We start from the raw sequence: 19,396 nt of genomic DNA on the forward strand, positions 1-19,396 counted from the left end.
AATAAAATAAAGTGTTAAAATATAAATCAATAAAATAAAAGTAATAAATGAAATAAGAATCAAAACAAGAAATTGAGAATATAAGAATCCACTGAAGGCCTCGCCTAATCCTTCATCAACCACCACCAACTGCAGAGTGGGGGGCAAAGAGCCCAGCCAGCGGGGAGCAGGTCTGAGGGGTCCCATCCCTCCCCCAAAGCCCCTCCCTGCCCCACTTCCCCATGGGGGTCCCCCACACCACCCATCACTCCCCAGGATGGCTTTGGCCGTCTCCTGCTTGGAGCACTTCAGAGTTCGGAGCCCCTGAGCTGAGCTGCCTGGCAGTTCTCAATCACCTCCAGCAGGAACAGCTGATCTTCCTCCAGCAGCTGAAAGGCAAAAGTCAGGCTGTCATTTCCTTGTGAAAGGAGGGCTTCTCCACATCTGAGAGTGTAGAGTGGGGGGCAAGGAGGGCAGGTCTGAGTCTCTCCAATAATCACCCCTGGGGAGGGATGTGCAACCTCAGCACATGTGCAAAGGGAAGACATGGGGACAGGTGAGTCTGTCCCTGAGCACCTGGCAAGGCTATTCCAAGAGTTTTCTCCTGGATTCCAAGTCCTACTACTGTACAAGGAAGTGACACCCCAGGCCTTGGGGGCTAATCCTGGCCTCCTTCAATCAGAATGTGGCTCCCCGGGCTCATGAGATGGTCAATATCTGGGTCCACTCCACCCTTTTTAAATTTAAAATATCAAAACAGATCCCAACTCTCAGAGCATGTAAATCACGAGTGGAAAGACTGCTGTGACACTCACAAAATTAGGACTATATTTCCTTCTTCCACCTTTAACGACGACGTCTAGGTAATGAAACCGAATCGACCCAAGTCTGCCTTCCTCCACCATCCTCAACTTCGCTGTTCAAGCCAAGAGACAACACTTCCCCGTCCCCCTGGCCTTTCAGTGCGGCGTGGGGACTGACTGTGTGGGCGGCAAGAAGCTTTCAGCCTTGGGCACATGGAGAGTTCTGAGATGGCTGTGCAGGCCAGATTCAGGACCCTGGCGGGTTGGATTTGGCCCATGGGACATAGTTTGAGGACACCTGGTCTGCACTGACTGGCAGCAGCTCCCCAGAGTTTCAGGCAGGGATTTCGTCCAGTCCTTGCAGGAGATGTCAGGGGTTGACCCTGGGACATTCTGCATTACAAGCAGATGCTCTAGGGCTCCCCATATTTCACTAGCCTTTCAATGTTATGCTATTAGCAGCTGTGGAGATTCCACCTGACTCTTTCGAAAGGAAAACACTCATCTGATCAATATAATAAATAATAATAATAATAATAATAATAATAATAATTTTTTGATACTGAGATTTATTTATTTTGAACTCCTTGGTAGCCAGTACAATGGTTTCAGCAGTGCTAGAACTCAGGACCCGCTGCCTTGAGGGGCATCTAAGAGCAGTTTGGCAGGGGAAAGGTCTCCCTTGGGAGGTGGTGGACTCTCCTTCCTTGGAGGTTTCTAAGCGGAGATCGGACGGCCATCTGCCATGGATGCTTGAGCTGAGATTCCTGCATTGCTGGGGGTTGCTGAATTCGAGGAGGAGGTTCCTTTTCCCTGCAAGCTGTTCCTCTGGTTTCCGGCCAACAGAGGGAGATGCTCAGCGTCCAACCAAGAGCCTCACCCCCAAAAGGATATCCGGACATTGGCGTAGCCAGGGGGGCAACTGCACCCCCAAATCCCTAAAAAATAATAAAACGGCGAGATCGGCTTTGCAAGGGTTAAAGGGAACCGAAGAGTCGGACACGACTAAACGACTAAACAACAACAAAGGGAACCGAGCTGCCTTCCTAGAGAGGACAGGAAGCAGGTCAGGTCCTCCAGAGCCAAGGCCCCTCCCCCCCAGTCCTTTCCCGCTTTGGTGTCTCTCCTGCAAGGGCTGCATCTTTGTCTCCTCCTTCCTGGGATCTGGTGAGTATCCTCTCTCTCTAACCCCCCCCCCCTCGAGAGTGCAGTGGGGAGACGGTGGGGGTCCCAGGGCTGCAGCAGGGGAGGGTGCCGGGGGGGGCTGATTTGCTCATGCGGGGGGGGGACAACCCCAAGTCAGGGAGGAGAGGGTCCTGCCAGGGAGGGGCGAGGTCTGCAACGCTCTCCTTCCTGGAGATCAGAGGATCCCGAACTCCCACGAAATCTCCCTTCTTCAAACAAAGGAGTCCCTAGGACTTTAACTCTGTGTGACATCGCTCAGCGTCATTGCACAACAGATGAAACATGTGCAAATGGTTTTCCAAAGCTGGACGAGGAGGTGGACTAGCCCCCCCCCCAAAAAAAAACCCACGCGGAGGAAGGAAGGAAAGGTGGGAGAGAAAGGCGAGGAATAAAGAGAGGGATCCCAGCCCATAGTCTGGCTGCTGCATTGCAAACCAGTTTCCCAGTCGTCTCCAAGGGCAGCTCCACACGGAGGCCACTGCAGCAATCCCCTCGCACCCAGAGCATGGCATCCCAGGACCACATCCTCTCTGTCCCAAAGGGATTGTTGCTGGAAAACCAGACGGAAATGGGCGCTGCTACTCACTGAGCCTCCAGCGACCTTGGCATCAATGGCTGTGTGTGTGTTCAGTTTTCTAACAGAATAACAACAACAACAACAATAATAATGATAATAAATTGCCTGCCTAAATTGCCCCACCCACTTGGCCTTCAGGGGGTTGGCCAGATACATACCTGGCCCTCAGAGCAAAGAAAAAGGGACCCCACCCCAGGAGTCTGTCTTGAGAGCGGCAGAGAGTCCAAGTGCAAGAAAAGGAGACAGAAGAAGGGGAGTGGGGGTGGGGGTGGGGAGCAACTCCTGAGGACCCCTCGGTGAGGACCCCCACTAGAGCCAAGCATTCATTTTTTACAAGATACAAATGATTCCCTTGTTAGTCGCATTTAGTGGAAGGCAGCAGAAACCAGGTTGATTAATCTCACATAAATCTCTTCAGTTGCCTCCACATTTTGCATTGCTAGAAGGCTAGAGACTTATTTCTTCTCCTCTTCCTCCTCCTCTTTCTTTTCAAAAAGAGAGCTCATGGTCTGGGATCTGGTGCAGTCCAGCTCTGGTTCCCAGCAAGACCCATCCATGTTTGCTCAGGGAACAACCCCCCCCCCCCGGTCCTACAAATTCTGTAACAGAACAATGTATTTCAATTGTAGGATTTGCTAGAGCTTCTCATTACAACAGACAGAACTTGGCAGAAGACCAAAGGGTTCCTTCCGATCTCTTAGAGGCTTCCTGAGAGCACGGATGGATGAGCAAGACTCAGCTGGCCCTGGAATAGGAAGAGGCCATGCCATCCAAACTGGGAGCAGTGGGGGATTCTGGGAAAACCCAGTGCAGAAAATCCTGGGTGAGGAGGACACCCTCCGCTCAGAGGTGCAGAGCCAGAAGTTGAGGCAGTTCTGCTGCCAGGAGGCCAAAGGACCCCGAGAGGTTTGCAGCCGACTCTACCACTTTTGCCACCAGTGGCTGAAGCCAGAAAGGCACATGAAAGATGAGATGCTGGACCTGGTGATCTTGGAGCAGTTTCTGGCTGTCCTTCCCTCAGAGATGGAGAGCTGGGTGAGGGAATGCGGAGCGGAGACCAGTTCCCAGGTGGTGGCCCTGGCCGAAGGCTTCCTCCTGAGTCAGGCAGAGGAGAGAAAGCAGGTGAGAGAGACTTCCCTCTGGATACTCCCAAGGGGCTCCAAACAGGACAGAGAATATCCCATAATGGTCTACTTATGACCCAAGCATCCATGGAATGAGATCTCACATCCTTCAAGTCTTTCTCATTCTCTTTCTATTTTTTCTCACCATTCTCTCTTTTGAATCCTTGTTTCTTCTTCAGGGAAAGGATCATTTTGCAGAAATGGACCTGGATTCCTGTGAGGCAGAGAGGCCTCCGTTGGACACCAGAGAGAGGCCACTGGGTAAGGAGGAAGGTGGTTTGTCTCCGTTTGGTCTCATACTGTTGGTTTTCCAACTCATCTGAGGGTTCTTTTCATCTTGGGTTGGGGGGAGACAATTGGGAACAAGGGTCCAGAGGAGGGGAGATGTATTTCTGCACAACAATCATATGAAATGGGCACATACTTCCAAATGCTCTCAACAGGTAAGGCTTTCTCAAAGGCCCATCTGTAATTAGAGACGCACTCCAGGAGTCCTGATTACCTTTTTTCTCTTGCAGGTGACAGAATGATGCCAGTAAGACCTCCTGATCCGTCTTTTCATGGGGGCAGAAGGGAAGCAGCGGCTGTGGAACCAGATCAGGTCAGGGGAAGCTGCCTTGTGGGGACAGGGGCCAAGGGATGGAGCAATGTCATGGACTGGTTGGGCATAGAGGAATAGTGGGAGGATGTAGCTGGGGAACCAGGAAGGGGAGATGGCTCAGAGCCCAAGAAGTGGAGGTAGAAGAAGGATGGTTGGTCAGAGGGAAGAGGGGGAAGCCTGGGAAGAGGAGGTGTCAGAAGCTGAAGGGCTAACAGGGCTTAGTGAGCTGGGAGACTCTGTGGCAGAATGGAGTCCAGAATCAGAGGCAAAAGAGGAAGGAGGTGAGTGGGAGGAGGGAGGTTGAGAGGCAGAGGTGAGTCAGGATAAGGAGGAGCTACCTGTGTCTCCCTCTCCTTTTGCCAGAAGCCACCCTCCCTGCTTGTCTCTAAGAGCCAGGAGACCCCCTGCATTGCAGGAATCTCTGCTAGATCATCCAAGACAGATGGCCATCCAAAATAGGCTTACCGTATTTTATTTGTAGATTGAGCACTGAATGCTAAAATTGGTTTCTAAGCAGTGGACAAATAGTGGTCTGGATTCACCTAACTAGCACCAGCTGCTGCAAAATGGGGCCTGCCCCCCATTCCTCCCTCTCGCCATGACTCTAGGGCATTGGGAGGGAACCTCCAGAGCAGCTCATGAGGAGGGGAGAAAGTGGATCCATCCATCAGGCAAACTGGAATGCTTGTGTAACAACAACAACAACAATCCTATATAATAAAGTCCAAGTGTCTCTGCGTCCAGTCCCTGTGTCTGCGCTACTGCGCCTGTGCCCCACAGACACAGGGATTGGACGCAGAGACTGGATGCACACACGCGCTCTCTCTCCCCACCCCCTACGCACACTCTCTCCCCACGCACAACTCTGAGGAGGCTGTACGCATCTCTCCTAAAACCGACACCCGCTGCCTCACGCTGTGCAGGAAATGCTTTTTGCCCCTGGGTCCCTTCCCGCTCTTTTCTGGCGCCGAATCAAGGCGGCGACCCCCACCCCCGCTTCCCTTTTTTTTTCTTTCTTTCTTTCCTTCCTTCTTTCCTTCCTTCCTTCCTTCTTTCTCCCTTTCTGTCTTCTCTCCCTCTTTCTTATTCTGGCCTGCTACGTCTCCATATTCTTTTATCTTTTCAATTGCACTGGGTATGCCTTCGATAGGGTCTTTTGTCGTTATGATTATATCGTCCGCGAATGCTTTAATTTTGAATCTTTTCTTGCCAATAGTTATTCCTTTAATATTTTCTTGTTCTCTAATGTTTTTTAACAGTATTTCTAGGGTGATTATAAAAAGAATGGGAGATAAAGGACACCCTTGTCTGGTGCCTCTCATAATATTTATTTTGTTTGATATTTTCCCATTTATAAAGATTATTGCTTCCTGAGTTTTATAGATTGCTTTAATTGCATTTCCCATTTCCCCCCCAAATTTAGATTTTCCATTGTTTTTATCATGAAGGGCCACGAGACCCTATCAAAGGCCTTCTCTGCATCAATGCTCTCTTATCTCCGACTCTCTAAACATTCCAGGATATTTACGATACTTCTTATGTTTTCTTTTGCATATCTCCCTTTTATAAACCCCGCCTGGTCCCTGTGAATTATATCTTCTAAAATATTACTTAATCTTTTGGCCAGGATTTTTGCAAATATTTTGTAATCGCTATTTAATAGCAAAATTGGCCTAAAATTACCTGGTTTGTCTAGATCCGCTTGTGGTTTGGGCATTAATATTATCTGGGCTTCAGTCCATGTTTGGGGCGTATTTCCTTTTCTAAGTATTATGTTCATTAAATCTCTAAGGGGGATTAGTAATTCTTCTTGCCATTCTTTATAGAATTCTTGGTAACCCATCTGGGCCCGGGGCTTTCCCTTTTTTCATACTCTTAATTGCATCTGATAATTCTGAGATCGTTATTTCTTTATTCAGTGGTATTAATTTTCCCATTGGTATTCTTGGTAAATGGTATTTTGTTAAGAATTCATCAATTTGTTGGATGGGTATTTCTTCCTTTTGATATAGTGTTTCATAGAATTTTTGAAATTTTTTAATGATTTCTTCTGTTTTATAATAATATCTTCCCTCCGATTGTATTCTGTTGATTATTTTTTCATTTTTTCATTTTTTTTATTTGCCACATCAACAATTTGCTAGGTTTGTTAGCCCATTCAAAGTTTTTATACTTCCAGAATTGTATCTGTTGTTCGATCTCATGATCAATTATTTTTTCAAACTCCAATCTCAAAATTTTAACTTCTTGTTCTACTGACTTATTATGGTTTTTATAAAGAATTTTTTCTTTTTTTTAATCTCTTGTAGGAGTTTTTCTTTTCTTTGTTCTCTGTCTTTCCTTATTTTTGCATTTTGTGAAATAAAATAACCGCGTATCACGGCTTTGCCCGCATCCCATACTATTAGGGGGTCGACCTCACCCTTATAGTTTAACTCAAAGTATCCCTTTAGCAATTTTTTTGCTTCCTGGATAGTCTTATTATTGTTTAACATAAAGACATTAAGCCTCCAATTTTTTTGATATTGTTCATTTTTTAGCAAGAGGGTCACAGGGTTGTGATCCGAGAGGGTTTGAGGTCTTATTTCTGTTTTATGTATTCTTAGTGACAATTCTTTAGGAATCCATATAGTATCTAATCTACTAGCAGTTTGGTGGCGTGCAGAAATATGTGTGTATTCTTTTTTTATGGGGTTCTTAAACCTCCATGCATCCAATAAATTTAGGTTTTCCATAATATCCATAAACTTTTTGGGTAGATTCGTCTTATTTCCTTTATTCCCTCTATTTTTCATTAACTGAGCCTCCAAGCTTTTCAGGAAAGCCGTTTTGCTCCCATTGGGGGCGTAAATACCCACCCAGAACCATTGTTCTCCTTCAATCGTCATTTTTACCATAACACTTCTTCCCTCTCTATCTGTCCATATTAATTCTGGATTCCATTTACTTTTAATATAAATCACAACTCCTCTCTTCATTTTTGTATCTGCCACGACAAATTCTATTCCTAATTTATCATTTTTTAAGACTCTCACATGTTTTTTATTTATGTGCGTCTCTTGGAGACAAACCACGTCCCAATTTTGTTTTTTTAGTATGTGCCCCACCCTGTTCCGTTTTTTCTTTATTTAAGCCATTCACGTTCCATGAAATTGTTCTTAGGTTCATATTTATTAAATGTTATATATCAATTTGGAATGAGAAGAAAAAAAGGGGCGAAAGAATTAAATTTAAAATTACAATTGTTCTTAATATCATGTGTCTATGCTAAGCAAGATGAAGGAAATTCATTAATCAAATATTTCTTGTGAAGTGATTAATCTAATCAAACTCTTAAGTATAATTGCAGGTTTAACATTTTAATCAGGTTTTATTTAGAATATATCAGTCATTCTTCCAATTGTCCTTCCTCTCCTTCCTCATCCTCTTCCACACCTTCTTCTTCTTCTTCTAGTTCATCTTTGCTGGAATCTTCTATATCTTCTTCATTCGTTGGGGTCTTACCTTTAATTGTCTTTGACTTATACCTTCCCAGTTCTTGAGCATAAGTTCTATAAAATCTGTCCACTGCTTCTGGCGTGTCAAATCTCCTCCATCTTCCTTTAAAAGAGAAGGCCATTCCTTCTGGGTATTCCCATTTGAAGAATATTTTTTTCGTTTTTAGTGGCTTGGCTAAGAATTGATATTTCTTTCTCTTATGAATCAGCCGGGGTGGAATTTCTTTTAGGATGATTATCTCAGTTTCTTCCATGATCAATTTCTTCTTTCCTTTCATTTCTAGGATTTTATTTCTCAGCCACATGTTTGTAAAAGACACAAGACAGTCTCCCGGCCAATTATTTGCTTTCGCATTTTTGGAATTAACTCTAAAAGCTTCCTCTATTCGCGTTTTGATATCCAGCTCTTCTAAGTCTAGCCATTTTGCCAGAGCAGTTACAATTCGTTTTTCTATTACTTCGTTGGGTATTTCTGGGATATTCCTGAATCTCAGAGTCTTCTCCTTTAATTTCATCTGCATCATCGCGAGAGCATCTTGCGATGCTTCCAATGCTGCCCTTTGTTCATCTAGTTCTTTCTTTATTTTTTCTGTTTCTTTCTTCCCCTCTCTCTTTTCTTTTGCCAAGTTTTTCAATGACGATTCCAATGTTTGGTTTTTGGAGTTTTCTTCTGTACTACTTATTTGCTCCCTTATTTCTTGTTTTTCTTTTTCATTGGTCTCCATTTTTCCTTCCATTTTTTCTACTTTATCTTCCAGGTTCTTAATCCTATCATTCATTTCCTTTTTTATTTCTGTAAGATCTTGTTTAATCTTTCCTATATCATTTTTGAAATCTTGTTTGATTTCTCCTCTGTCATTTTTAAGGCTTAGAATCAGTTCTTTAAGATCCAACTCATGTTCTGCTGTTGAAGTTCTTCTCTGGTTTACATTTCCTGTGTTTAACTTCTTTTGCTTTTCCATTATATTGTGTTGTCCTGTCATATCCTGGCGGCGTCTCTTGCTTTGCGCTTTATTTCTTATCACGCTCCTTCCCTCACCTCACTTTTCACATTGGTTTATCCGGTTTTAAAATCCAATTCAGTGGGGGGGATTTTTCTTACGTTCCTTTAATTTTCCAAGTTCTCTCTCATGCCCAGGAGGTATCTTTTAAAAGGGTTCGATTAAAAGGAATTTTACCATGCACGATCGCGTCGGGTTTCGGCTTTTGGTCTCTCACTGTCGCAATGCCCAGCTTCTCCCCCTCCTTCTGCAGTCTGCGAAGGTCTCCTGGAGAATCTTTTGGGAACCGCCGACGCCTCAGACAGGAATCACCTTCCTGTCCTTTTTTGGGGAGCCGCTTAGCCTTGCTAGCCCCCCTCTTTTCCAGCTGAAGATTCGGGGCTGCAGAGCTCCCGTTTTTAGCCCAATCGCGATCCGCGGTCAAAACCGGAAGTGATGCTTTGTTTTTTCTTAAAGGGTTAAAATGTATGAAGAGAGAAGAGTTGGGTGCTAAAAGGTGAAAGATGATAAACGGTAGTAATAATATAAATATTGGTTAAAGAGGGGAAGGGAAAAAAATTATTATTCAAAAGGGGGAAAGGAGGAGGGGGAAGGAAAAAATTATTTTGTAGAAGAAAAATTTAAGGATAAAAGGGGGGAAGAGGAGAAAAAGAATTATTTTTATTTTTAAATATATATAAAATTTTTATTAAAAATATATTTTTTAAAAAAATATATGTATAGATATATAGATATATAAAAATTTAATTTAATAATAATATTTTTTAAAAAAAATATTTAAAAAATGGAAAAAACGAGGCCTTTCTAGTGGGCCTCCCTCTGGGCTTCTGGCTCGCTCCTTCCTCACTAGTTGGCGGGAAAGTGGGCTCAGGTTGGGCCTAGGCCCAGCCGTGTGCTTCCTCGCGGCCTCAGTCCGTCCTCCTACCTCTCCCACAGTATTGGTGGCGGTAGCAGCGGCAGCAGATCGATGGCGGGGCAGTTGGGCCAGGCTGGCAGGACCTCCCTCCTTCCCTCACGCAGCTCGCGCTCGCCCCCGGTTCTCCCCAGTCTCAGGGCCCTGGGCAGCCGGGTGACCTCGATGCGGCAGCAGCCGCCGCCGCAGCAGGGAAGTTGCCAGGTCCGAGGCTCCACTCTCCAAGGGACTCTTCTCCCTCCTCAGGTCAAGCGCGGCAGTGGTGGCGATAGCGGCGGCCGCAGCAGCAAAAAGGTTTGGGCTATTACCCCCAACGACCTCCTCTCTCTCCCTCTGCCCTCGAGGCCCCGGCGCACCGCGAGGCGGGAAATCCTGGGCCTTGGGGCTTCGCTCAATCAACGGCGGATGGGTGTCCTGGATTCCAACCCGCCGCACTCGCAGGGGAGGGGGTGGCAGCCTCCCGGATGGTCCACCGGGCACCCCCCGGCACCCACGCAATGGCAGCGGCGGTCACGGTGGCTCAGGAGCCGCTCAGGCAACGCGAACTCACCAGCCACCCTCAAGAGCTCCGTGGTGCCATGGCGCACGCCATGATGCCTCGCAGGAAGTCCTTCTTAGCTCACTGTTCTAGCACCCGTTAATTTAACGGGCTTCATGATACTAGTAATAATAATTTATTTATTTATTTATACCCCGCCATCTAGGTGGCTTCCAACAGAAGTATTAAAATACAATAATCTATTGAGCATTAAAAGCTTCCCTAAAGAGGACTGCCTTCAGATGTCCTCTAAAAGTCTGGTACCGGTAGTTGTTTTTCTCTTTGACATCTGGTGGGAGGGCGTTCCACAGGGCGCGTGCCACTGCTGAAAAGGCCCTCTGCCTGGTTCCCTGTAACTTGTGTAGGCAGAATGACTTGAAAAACAGAAGGTGGAGTACCCCCTATTTGCACAAAGACGAACACTCATAATTAAAACGCAGAATAAAATAAGCATCCAGAATTAAAATGTGTAGCAAAGCAATCCTATTGAAACACCGCTGCAATTTACAGGAAGGAAACAACAGAGCATTGTGTAGCAGATCATATTTCTGCTGTCTCAGAGGAGGACATTTCCCTTTTTCTTTTAGGGTCTAGTGTGCTTTGAAGATGTCGCTGTTTGTTTCACGGACGAGGAGTGGGCATTGCTGGATCCTGACCAGAGAGCTCTGTATGAGGAGGTCATGGAGGAGATTCGTGGGATTGTGGCCTCTCTTGGTATTCATCATATCGTCATATGTGCCTGGAAATTTGAAAAATACCTCTGCAGTCATACCTCATGTTACGTCCGCTTCATGTTCCTTTTTTTTCAGGTTGTGTCCGGCGGCAACCTGGAAGTACCGGAAACGGTTGCTTCCGGGTTTCACCGCTCACGCATGCGCAGAAGCGCCAAATCGTGCTGTGCACATGCGCAGCTATGGCACTTCATGTTGCGGGCTTTTCATATTGCGAACGGGATTCCAACCTCATATATTTTCATAGAGCACTAGAGCGTTCCCTATAACACCTGGGAACCTAACACCTCCACAATAAACAGTGAATTACATTTTTTTCTTTGAACAATCTTCCTCAAATTATTCCTTTTTCTACCACAGCTGAGCTGGTCTGAACTGCCCAGGCCATCTTAAATGTCAGTTTCAGAATTGTTAGGAAAAATAAGTAGCTTCAGTTTTTATGTTTTTGTTTTTGCTCCTGTCAGTCTTGGGTTGACCAAAGAGACGACTGACATTGGAGATGGAGAGGATGCCATGACTGGGCCAAAAAAAATTCATCCCAGAGAAGAGCTAGGCTTATTAAATCTCAGGTAATAATAATACAGTGGTACCTCGGTTTACAAACTTTATCATTTCCGGAACAGAACTGTTCTTAAATCAAGGTACCATTGCAGATGTTATAATAATTTTTATTTATACCCTGGCCATCTGGCTTGGCTGTCCCAGCAACTCTGGGCGGCTTCCAACTTGATAACAATCACATAACACACTGAGAAAAGTCAACCTAAGCAAGTTGTGCTTCCTTTTTCTGGTTATTTGGCTATAACGTTTGATAGAATACGGGTAACTAAACAAACTTTATTTGATTGCATTCTTGATTAAATTATCATTCCATTGACATATAATTTTATGATATTACTCCAAAAGAAGTGTTTTGAGCGATCAACCCTCTGAAAAACACTTTTCCCCAAAAGTATTCCACAATTTTGACCACTACTGTACATCAAACAAAGCAACATTCAACAACTCAATGGAATCTAATAATAAATATGTTGGTTAATGATAAAAAACACAGCTAATGAACACCTCCCCAACTGCCTCCAGTTCTTCTCCATTTGTTCCTGAGGCTCTAATCCCTTTTTTGTTTCCGTTGCAGATTGTGATGAATTGGAAATCGAGAACAAAGGTAACCATGACAAAATCCGCAGAGAGGAGAAGCCACATAAAAATTTGGAGTGTGGAGAAAGCTGCAGTCAGAACAGCCATTCCACTTCCCATCAACAAAATCTCATCGGAAAGAAACTCTATCAGTGCATGGAATGTGGAAAGAGCTTCAGCCAGAGCTCCCATCTCACTTCCCATCAGAGAATTCATACAGGGGAGAAACCCTATCAGTGTGTGGAATGTGGAAAGAGCTTTAGTTACAGCTCCAATCTCACTTCCCATCAAAGAATTCATACAGGGGAGAAACCATATCAGTGTGTGGAATGTGGAAAGAGCTTTAGTTACAGCTCCAATCTCACTACCCATCAAAGAATTCATACAGGGGAGAAACCCTATCAGTGCATGGAATGTGGAAAGAGCTTCAGTCAGAGGTCCTCTCTCAATAACCATCAAAGAATTCATACAGGGGAGAAACCCTATCAGTGTGTGGAATGTGGAAAGAGTTTCAGTCAGAGCTTGTCTCTCACTTCCCATCAAAGAATTCATACAGGGGAGAAACCCTATCAGTGCGCCGAATGTGGGAAGAGCTTTAGTCACAGCTCCCATCTCACTAACCATCAAAGAATTCATACAGGGGAGAAACCATATCAGTGTGTGGAATGTGGAAAGAGCTTCAGTCGGAACTCCTCTTTCACTTCCCATCAAAGAATTCATACAGGGGAGATACCCTATCAGTGTGTGAAATGTGGAAAGAGCTTCAATCAGATCAACTCTCTCACTTGCCATCAAAGAATTCATGCAGGGGAGAAACCCTATCAGTGTGTGGAATGTGGAAAGAGCTTCAGTCAGAGCTCCCATCTCACTTACCATCAAATAATTCATACAGGGGAGAAACCCTATCAGTGTGTGGAATGTGGAAAGAGCTTCAGTCGGAGCTCCTCTCTCACTTGCCATCAAAGAATTCATACAGGGGAGAAACCCTATCAGTGTGTGGAATGTGGAAAGAGCTTCAGTCACAGCTCCAGTCTCACTTCCCATCAAAGAATTCATGCAGGGGAGAAACCATATCAGTGTGTGGAATGTGGAAAGAGCTTCAGTAAGAACTCCTCTCTCACTTCCCATCAAAGAATTCATACAGGGGAGAAACCCTATCAGTGTGTGGAATGTGGAAAGAGCTTCAGTCAGAGCTCCAATCTCAGTTCCCATAAAAGAATCCATACTAATGTCGGAAAGACCATTGTACAGCTTTAGGAGCCAGGGAAATCAGCACCGTTTTAACCAGACCTTTGGATGATTGACATCTAATGCTCTTTTAAAATGTGGTATTTTGTGTTTTTGTGTTGTGTTATTATGTTGTAACCTTCCTGAGACCTGTAGGTGTAGGGAATAGGTAACTCCTAAAGGCGTAAGGGTCTTCCCCCGAAAAAACAGTGTGTGGAATGTGGAAAGAGCTTTAGTCAGAGCTCCAAACTCACTTCCCATAACAGAATCCATACAAAGGTCGGAAAAACCAGATTACCAGGTTTTTTTCAATGAATCCAGGGACACTCTTTTGCAGCAGTCAAGGGGTTAAAAGACAGTAGCATCCGGATTATTAGTAGGGAGCATCATTTTGTAAACATATGTAGTTTACATGGCAACCAGAGTCAGGTTCCTTGGTTATGGGTGAAGGGTGGGGAGGGGGAAAGAGAAGGGGAAGCAAAATTAGGATGGGATAGTTGGAACTGAGGGAGGTGTGGGTCGGTAGGTGCGTGGGTTCAGGCCCCCCCTTTTCTTTTCTGGGATTCCTGGAAGCGTCACTGAAAAGGAAGGAAGGAACAAAGGGGGGGGTAGAGAGGGGACAGAGAGTCAGATCGTCCCAGAAAAAGGCACATGAGGAATACAAACGGATAGATAATGAAAGCTATTATAATATGAACCTCCCCTATTTTCTGTCTGACACTTTAAGTAGAGAAAAATGCAATAGGGAGACTGTGTGGGGAGAGGGTGGAGCCATGTGGTTGAGTATTTTTATTTTTATTTACAAGTGAGGAGGTGGGAGGATGGTGTCTCCATTGGTCGGGCAATTAAAGCGCCCAGCCTTTATGACTGCCATCAGCGATCCTTTCCTTGCATCCGCACCCCTCTCAAATTCGGACGTTTGGGAAGGAACATCATAAACCATATGCCGGCACCCTCCGCGTCTCCCCTCAGCCCTCGGGGCAAGGTTCCCGCCAAAACACCAATAAACAAGCGGAAGCAGCATCAGCAGCAAATGGAGCAGGCGGAGGAGGAGGAGGGTGGGAGCGGGAGGGGGAATGTTCCCGCTCGTCTAATGCAGCCCAGCCGTCCGCACTGGCAACAGCAGCGGCCACAGTGCCTCTTGCCGCTGGCATCTTTGGCCATGGACAGATTGGTAAAACTGGGAACTGTCCCTGGGAACCAGGGACATCTGATAACCCTACATTATACAGCTTTAGGAGCCAGGCAAATTGGCACCTTTTTAACCAGGCCTTTGGCTGATTGACATCTAATGCCCTTTTAAAATGTGTTTTGTGCTTTGATGTTGTGCTTTGATGTTGTAACCATCCTGAGACATGTAGGTGTAGGGAATAGGCACCAACTAGGGGTCTTTGCCCCCCGCCCATAAAATATTTGAGAAGGCCACACACACACCTTTTGTGTGTGTTTTTCCAAACGCAACCTTTTATTCTTCCGCTACTTGCCATACAATTTGCCGTCTTAAAAATAAAAAAATAAACGCACACAGGAGTGGAAAAAAAGATATAACAAAGTTTATATGGAATGGTAAGAGACCAAGAATAAAGTACCAGCTGCTAACAGACAGGAAAGGGGGAGGGGTTCGCTCTCCCAAATTTAGAGTTGTACCATGCGGCAGCGGGCATAGTCTGGTTAAAGGAATGGGTAACTTTGAAAAATCCAGAAATATTAGACCTGGAAGGAGTGGAAAATCGATTTGGCTGGCACTCTTACCTACTTTTACGATAAGGTTAAGGTCCACAAGGGTTTCCTGAACCACTTAGTAAGAAAATCATTATACCTGATCTGGGTAAAATACAAATTTTGGAACCCAGGATCCCTTTGTGGACATCATCAACAAACGTTATAACAGTTAAGACACTAAATATGGAGATAAAGATCGCCACCTATCAGGACTTATTGGAAAAGAAACAAAATGAGCTAATATTGAAAAAATATGAAGAGAGAAAATAATACCTTTCGGACTGGCTACAATACTTTCAAATCAATCATAGGTTTAATCAGGATAAAAAAATGGGCATTTCAAAGGAAAAATCAAAATTTGAAAAAGAACTAATACTGAGTGATGGGAAGTACATTTCACGTATTTCACATATTTATGACCTGCTGTTGGAATGGGAACTCAAAGAGGAGCAGGTTAAACCAGTAATGGTGAAGTGGGCCCAAGACCTTGGCTACAATGTCCTGATGGAGCAATGGGAAAGACTGTGGAGGGTAGATTTAAAGTTTACCGCCTGTTATAACTTAATAGAAAACATCTTTAAAATGATGCACAGGTGGTACCAAACACCAGAAAAGTTAGCCAAGAAGTATAAAAATAAATATTCTATGTGCTGGAAAAAGGGTCTCTAATACATATGTGGTGGAATTGTCCGGAAATATGTAGGTACTGGAATAACATCTATGAAGATCTTTTAAAAATGTTAAAATGCACATTTAGAAAAAGACCGGAAATGTTTTTATTAAATATAATACCAGAGGATATTAAAACCACAAAAAGAATATTGTTATTGTATGGAATTGTAGCGGCAAGAGTCCTGGTCGCCAGAAATTGGGAAAACAAAAATGCACCCAGCATAATGGATTGGCAAACTTTAATGATAGAATATTTACAGTTAGCAAAAACCACTGGAAGAATAAGAGGACAAACGAAACAAAAAAACACAGAAGGAATGGAGGATGTTTGATGAGTATTTAAATAGTAGTGGTATACCCAGAATCCTAATGGCAGACTAAAGTTGAACCTGACTTTCTTAAGGGGGGGGCGAATGTAGATGTAAATTCAGAATTGTGTGATAAAATAAGGTTAATATGTAGATTACAGAGAGAATAATTGGAAGTTATCACAAAGAAGGTGTGGATTGTACATATAGAGAGATGTAATTGTTTTCTTTTTGTCTTTTTTTGTATACAGATTGTTTGTTTGTTTTCTATATTAGTATCTTTCCTTCCCCCTTCTTTTTTTCTCTCTTTTTCTTTTTTTTCTTTTATTCTTTCCTTTTCTATTTTCTTTTTGTAAAATGTTATGAGAGAGAAGAATATGAAATATATGCATGTTGTACGTCTATGTTTCTAAAGAAAGAAATTAATAAAACTTATTGTTTTAAACAGAGATTTGTATTTTTATTTGTTATAAAATTCAATAGCCACAGTCTCACTTTCCATCAAAGAATTCATACAGGGGAGAAACCCTATCAGTGCTTTGAATGTGGAAAGAGCTTCAGTCGGCGCTCCTCTCACTTCATACAGGGGAGAAACTGTGTGTGGAATGTAGAAAGAGCTTCAGTCACAGCCACAATTTCACTTCCCATCTAAGAATTCATACAGGGGAGAAACACTATCAGTGCGTGGAATGTCGAAAGACAGTGGCGTTCCTACCCCAGCTGTCACTGGGGGCGGCGCCCGTGTGGCGCCCCATACGGACTGCACACACGCGGCACACCTGGGGCGGCAAAACCGGAGGGCGTGGTGTCGTGATGTTGCACGCATGCCTATGACGCTGCGTTGTGGGGTAACCCCCCCGATTCCCATGCCTCGCTCGGGGCAGCAGCACCCGGAAAAAAGACTCGCTCGCCGCAGCAGCAACTGGCTTCCAGCTGCCGCGGCGGTAATCAAGTCTTTTTACTGGCCTCCGCCTCGCCGAGTGAGACTTGGGAGTTGCGGGGAGGGACCACCCCACGATGCAGCGTCGCACGACGTCTACGTAGACATGCGATGGTGACGTCGTGTGATGCTGCGTCGTGAGATGCCCCTGCCCCCGTGACTCCCAAGCCTCGAGTGGCGGATGGCAGCCAGCAGCATCGGGGCGGCCTCTCCGTGATGGCGGCCACCGTCGATGGGTGCGGAAGGGCCAGGGCGCACTGCCCGCCGCAGAGTGGAGCTCGGGACGGCATGCCCCCCCGCCCCCTGTTGTGATGCCCCTGTTGAAAGAGCTTCGCTGATAGCTCCAAACTCACTTCCCATAAAAGAATCCATACAAAGGTCGGAAAAACCATTATACACCTTTAGGAGCCAGGTAAATCGGCACCTTTTTAACCAGGCCTTTTGCTGTTTGACAGCTAATGCCCTTTTAAAGCGTGGTGTTTTGTGTTTTTATTTTTTTTTATGTTGTAACCATCCTGAGACACGGGGTAGGGAATAGGCACCACCTCTTAAAGGCCTAGGGGTCTTTGCCCCCCCCCAATAAAATCTTTAGGAGTCCACCCCCCAGTTTTTGTGTGGTTTTTCCCCCCAACTGCAACCTTTTATTCTTCCACAACTTGCCATACAATTTCTCTTTCAATTTGCCCTCTTTAAACACACACACACACACACACACACACAGGTCATGAGGAAAACAAAATACAAGAAAATATAAACGTGGGCAGGTCCCATCTTTGCAGGCCAGACACAAAAGTTGCTTTAAAGCAGGGTTTCCCCAACTTGGGTCCCCAGCAGCTCCTGGACTACAGTTCCCATCATCCCTCCCCATTGGTCCTGAGCACCCCAGAGCCAGCTGCTTCGGCACAGATTTTGAAGTCGTCCAGCACCAGCAGTCGGGGAGTCCTGAACTCTGCCTGTGAGACCAGCTCTGTCAGCTCAGGCAGGGAGACCATGGAGGGCAAAGGAAGCGGGAAGCACCCCTGCTAGCAAGCACCCCTCAACAAGACCCCAACCCCAGAGTCTGTTCAGCCCCCTCCGCTTCTTGTAGCTGGAGTCAGTCTGGGCGCTGCCCTCCCAGGCCAGGTGGGAAAGGCCTGCCAGGCAGGGAGCAGGTCCTGCAGGACTCCCAGCAAGAAAACCTGGGAGGTGAGTCTTGGGCAAAGAAGGGACAAGGGAGTTCCCTGTCTCCAAGGTGTGGGGCTTACCTTCTTTTGGATTCAGCCAGAAGCTGGCCAACTCCAGCTGAATTACTGTCATCTGCAGAGGAAAGAAAAATCCAGGTTAGATGATGCTATGAAACCCACCTTGGATGGGTGCAAGAGAGCAAGAAGCAGCCCCAATCCAGGAAGGAAGGGCCTCCCTCTGTCTTGGGCCCAATCCCTTGTCCCAGAGGACCTCCCTTGGCCCTGCAGTCTCCTGGGCAGAGGTGGAAGGGCAGCATCAGGAAAGGGGGCAGGAAAAACCTCTGGCCTCATCCTGGCCCCCAGTATTCCAAGAAATGAATGCATGAAGGCAAACTACTTACTGTGAACTGGGGAAAGCTTTGGGCAAAGGACAGCAGTGCAGAGATGCTGCTGGCCGCCAGGTTTATGGTCTCCCCCGGACTCCCCGCTTTCTTCAACGGTGTCGCTTTGGAGAACCTTTTTTTTTTTTTAAAAAAAAAATATTTAATATAAAGATCTTTATTGCATATTAAAATTTCAAAGACATACAGAAAAGAAAATACATATATATAAGAAAAAACAAACTTTACAACAATTCAAAAATATCAATTGATATAACTAAACAAACTTAAGAATCTAAATGCTCCAAGCCTTGGATATAAGGAACCGGAAAGAAAGAGAACTAGAGAGAGGAAGAGAATCGAGCAAGGAAAGTATCTAAGGTAAGTCGGTGTGGGGGGCGGGAGGGAGAAATGAAGTGGGATAGAAGGAAAAGGGGGGAGGGGGGAAAGAGATAAATAGACGGGCAAGAGTTGATGAAAATGGTTAAAAGAAACAGTGCAGAATAAGATTTGACTTCCAAACACTTATAACCGGTTTCATTTCGTAATTAAATTCAATTAGGCTTCTCCTTCTTATCATACATTTAGCTAATTTCCTTTTCCCATTTCTTTATTTCTTATCCACTTGTGCCTCTTAATCTAAACATATCACCAACTTTGTGCTGATCTTTTGTTTATGAAAATACTCCTCTACATATTTCCACTCTTCTTTTACATTTTGTTTAGGTGTCTTTCTAATTAAAGCGGTTAATTTCGCTAGGGTCATATATTCTGCTAGCTTTATATACCACTCCTGTATGGTTGGGATCCTATCTCCTTTCCAATTTTGGGCGATCAGCGCTCTGGCTGCTGTGCATGCATAGAGGAGAATGTTCCTTCTGTCCCTCGGTATATCCTC

At 45.0% G+C, this 19,396-nt stretch overlaps 1 protein-coding gene across 2 annotated transcripts; it reads left to right on the plus strand.

Moving 5' to 3' along the window:
• The first annotated feature begins 1,646 nt into the window (after positions 1 to 1,646).
• LOC118078759 (zinc finger protein 883-like) lies at positions 1,647 to 16,462 on the plus strand. 2 transcript variants are annotated; one of them, XM_060274031.1, is made up of 6 exons: positions 1,647 to 1,949; positions 3,174 to 3,666; positions 3,848 to 3,929; positions 4,187 to 4,269; positions 10,806 to 10,932; positions 12,085 to 16,462. In XM_060274031.1, the coding sequence occupies exons 2-6, from the start codon at positions 3,265 to 3,267 to the stop codon at positions 13,341 to 13,343; spliced, it is 1,953 nt and encodes a 650-aa protein (XP_060130014.1). In that variant the 5' UTR covers positions 1,647 to 1,949; positions 3,174 to 3,264; the 3' UTR covers positions 13,344 to 16,462. The 2 variants fall into 2 exon arrangements, with proteins under 2 accessions (XP_060130014.1, XP_060130015.1); XM_060274032.1 differs by lacking the exons at positions 1,647 to 1,949; positions 3,174 to 3,666; positions 3,848 to 3,929; positions 4,187 to 4,269 and adding an exon at positions 9,557 to 9,974.
• Positions 16,463 to 19,396: the final 2,934 nt, after the last annotated feature.

Source organism: Zootoca vivipara, chromosome 4 (assembly GCF_963506605.1).
Source record: "Zootoca vivipara chromosome 4, rZooViv1.1, whole genome shotgun sequence".
In the NCBI taxonomy this organism is placed as follows: Eukaryota; Metazoa; Chordata; class Lepidosauria; order Squamata; family Lacertidae; genus Zootoca; species Zootoca vivipara.

Excerpts from the sequence above, each read along its gene's own strand:
- LOC118078759 (XM_060274031.1), top strand. The coding sequence starts at position 3,265 with ATGGATGAGCAAGACTCAGCTGGCCCTGGAATAGGAAGAGGCCATGCC. Across the intron at positions 3,667-3,847 it reads AGGCAGAGGAGAGAAAGCAG|GGAAAGGATCATTTTGCAGA; the intron begins GTGAGAGAGACT and ends TTTCTTCTTCAG. Across the intron at positions 4,270-10,805 it reads CGGCTGTGGAACCAGATCAG|GGTCTAGTGTGCTTTGAAGA; the intron begins GTCAGGGGAAGC and ends TTTTTCTTTTAG.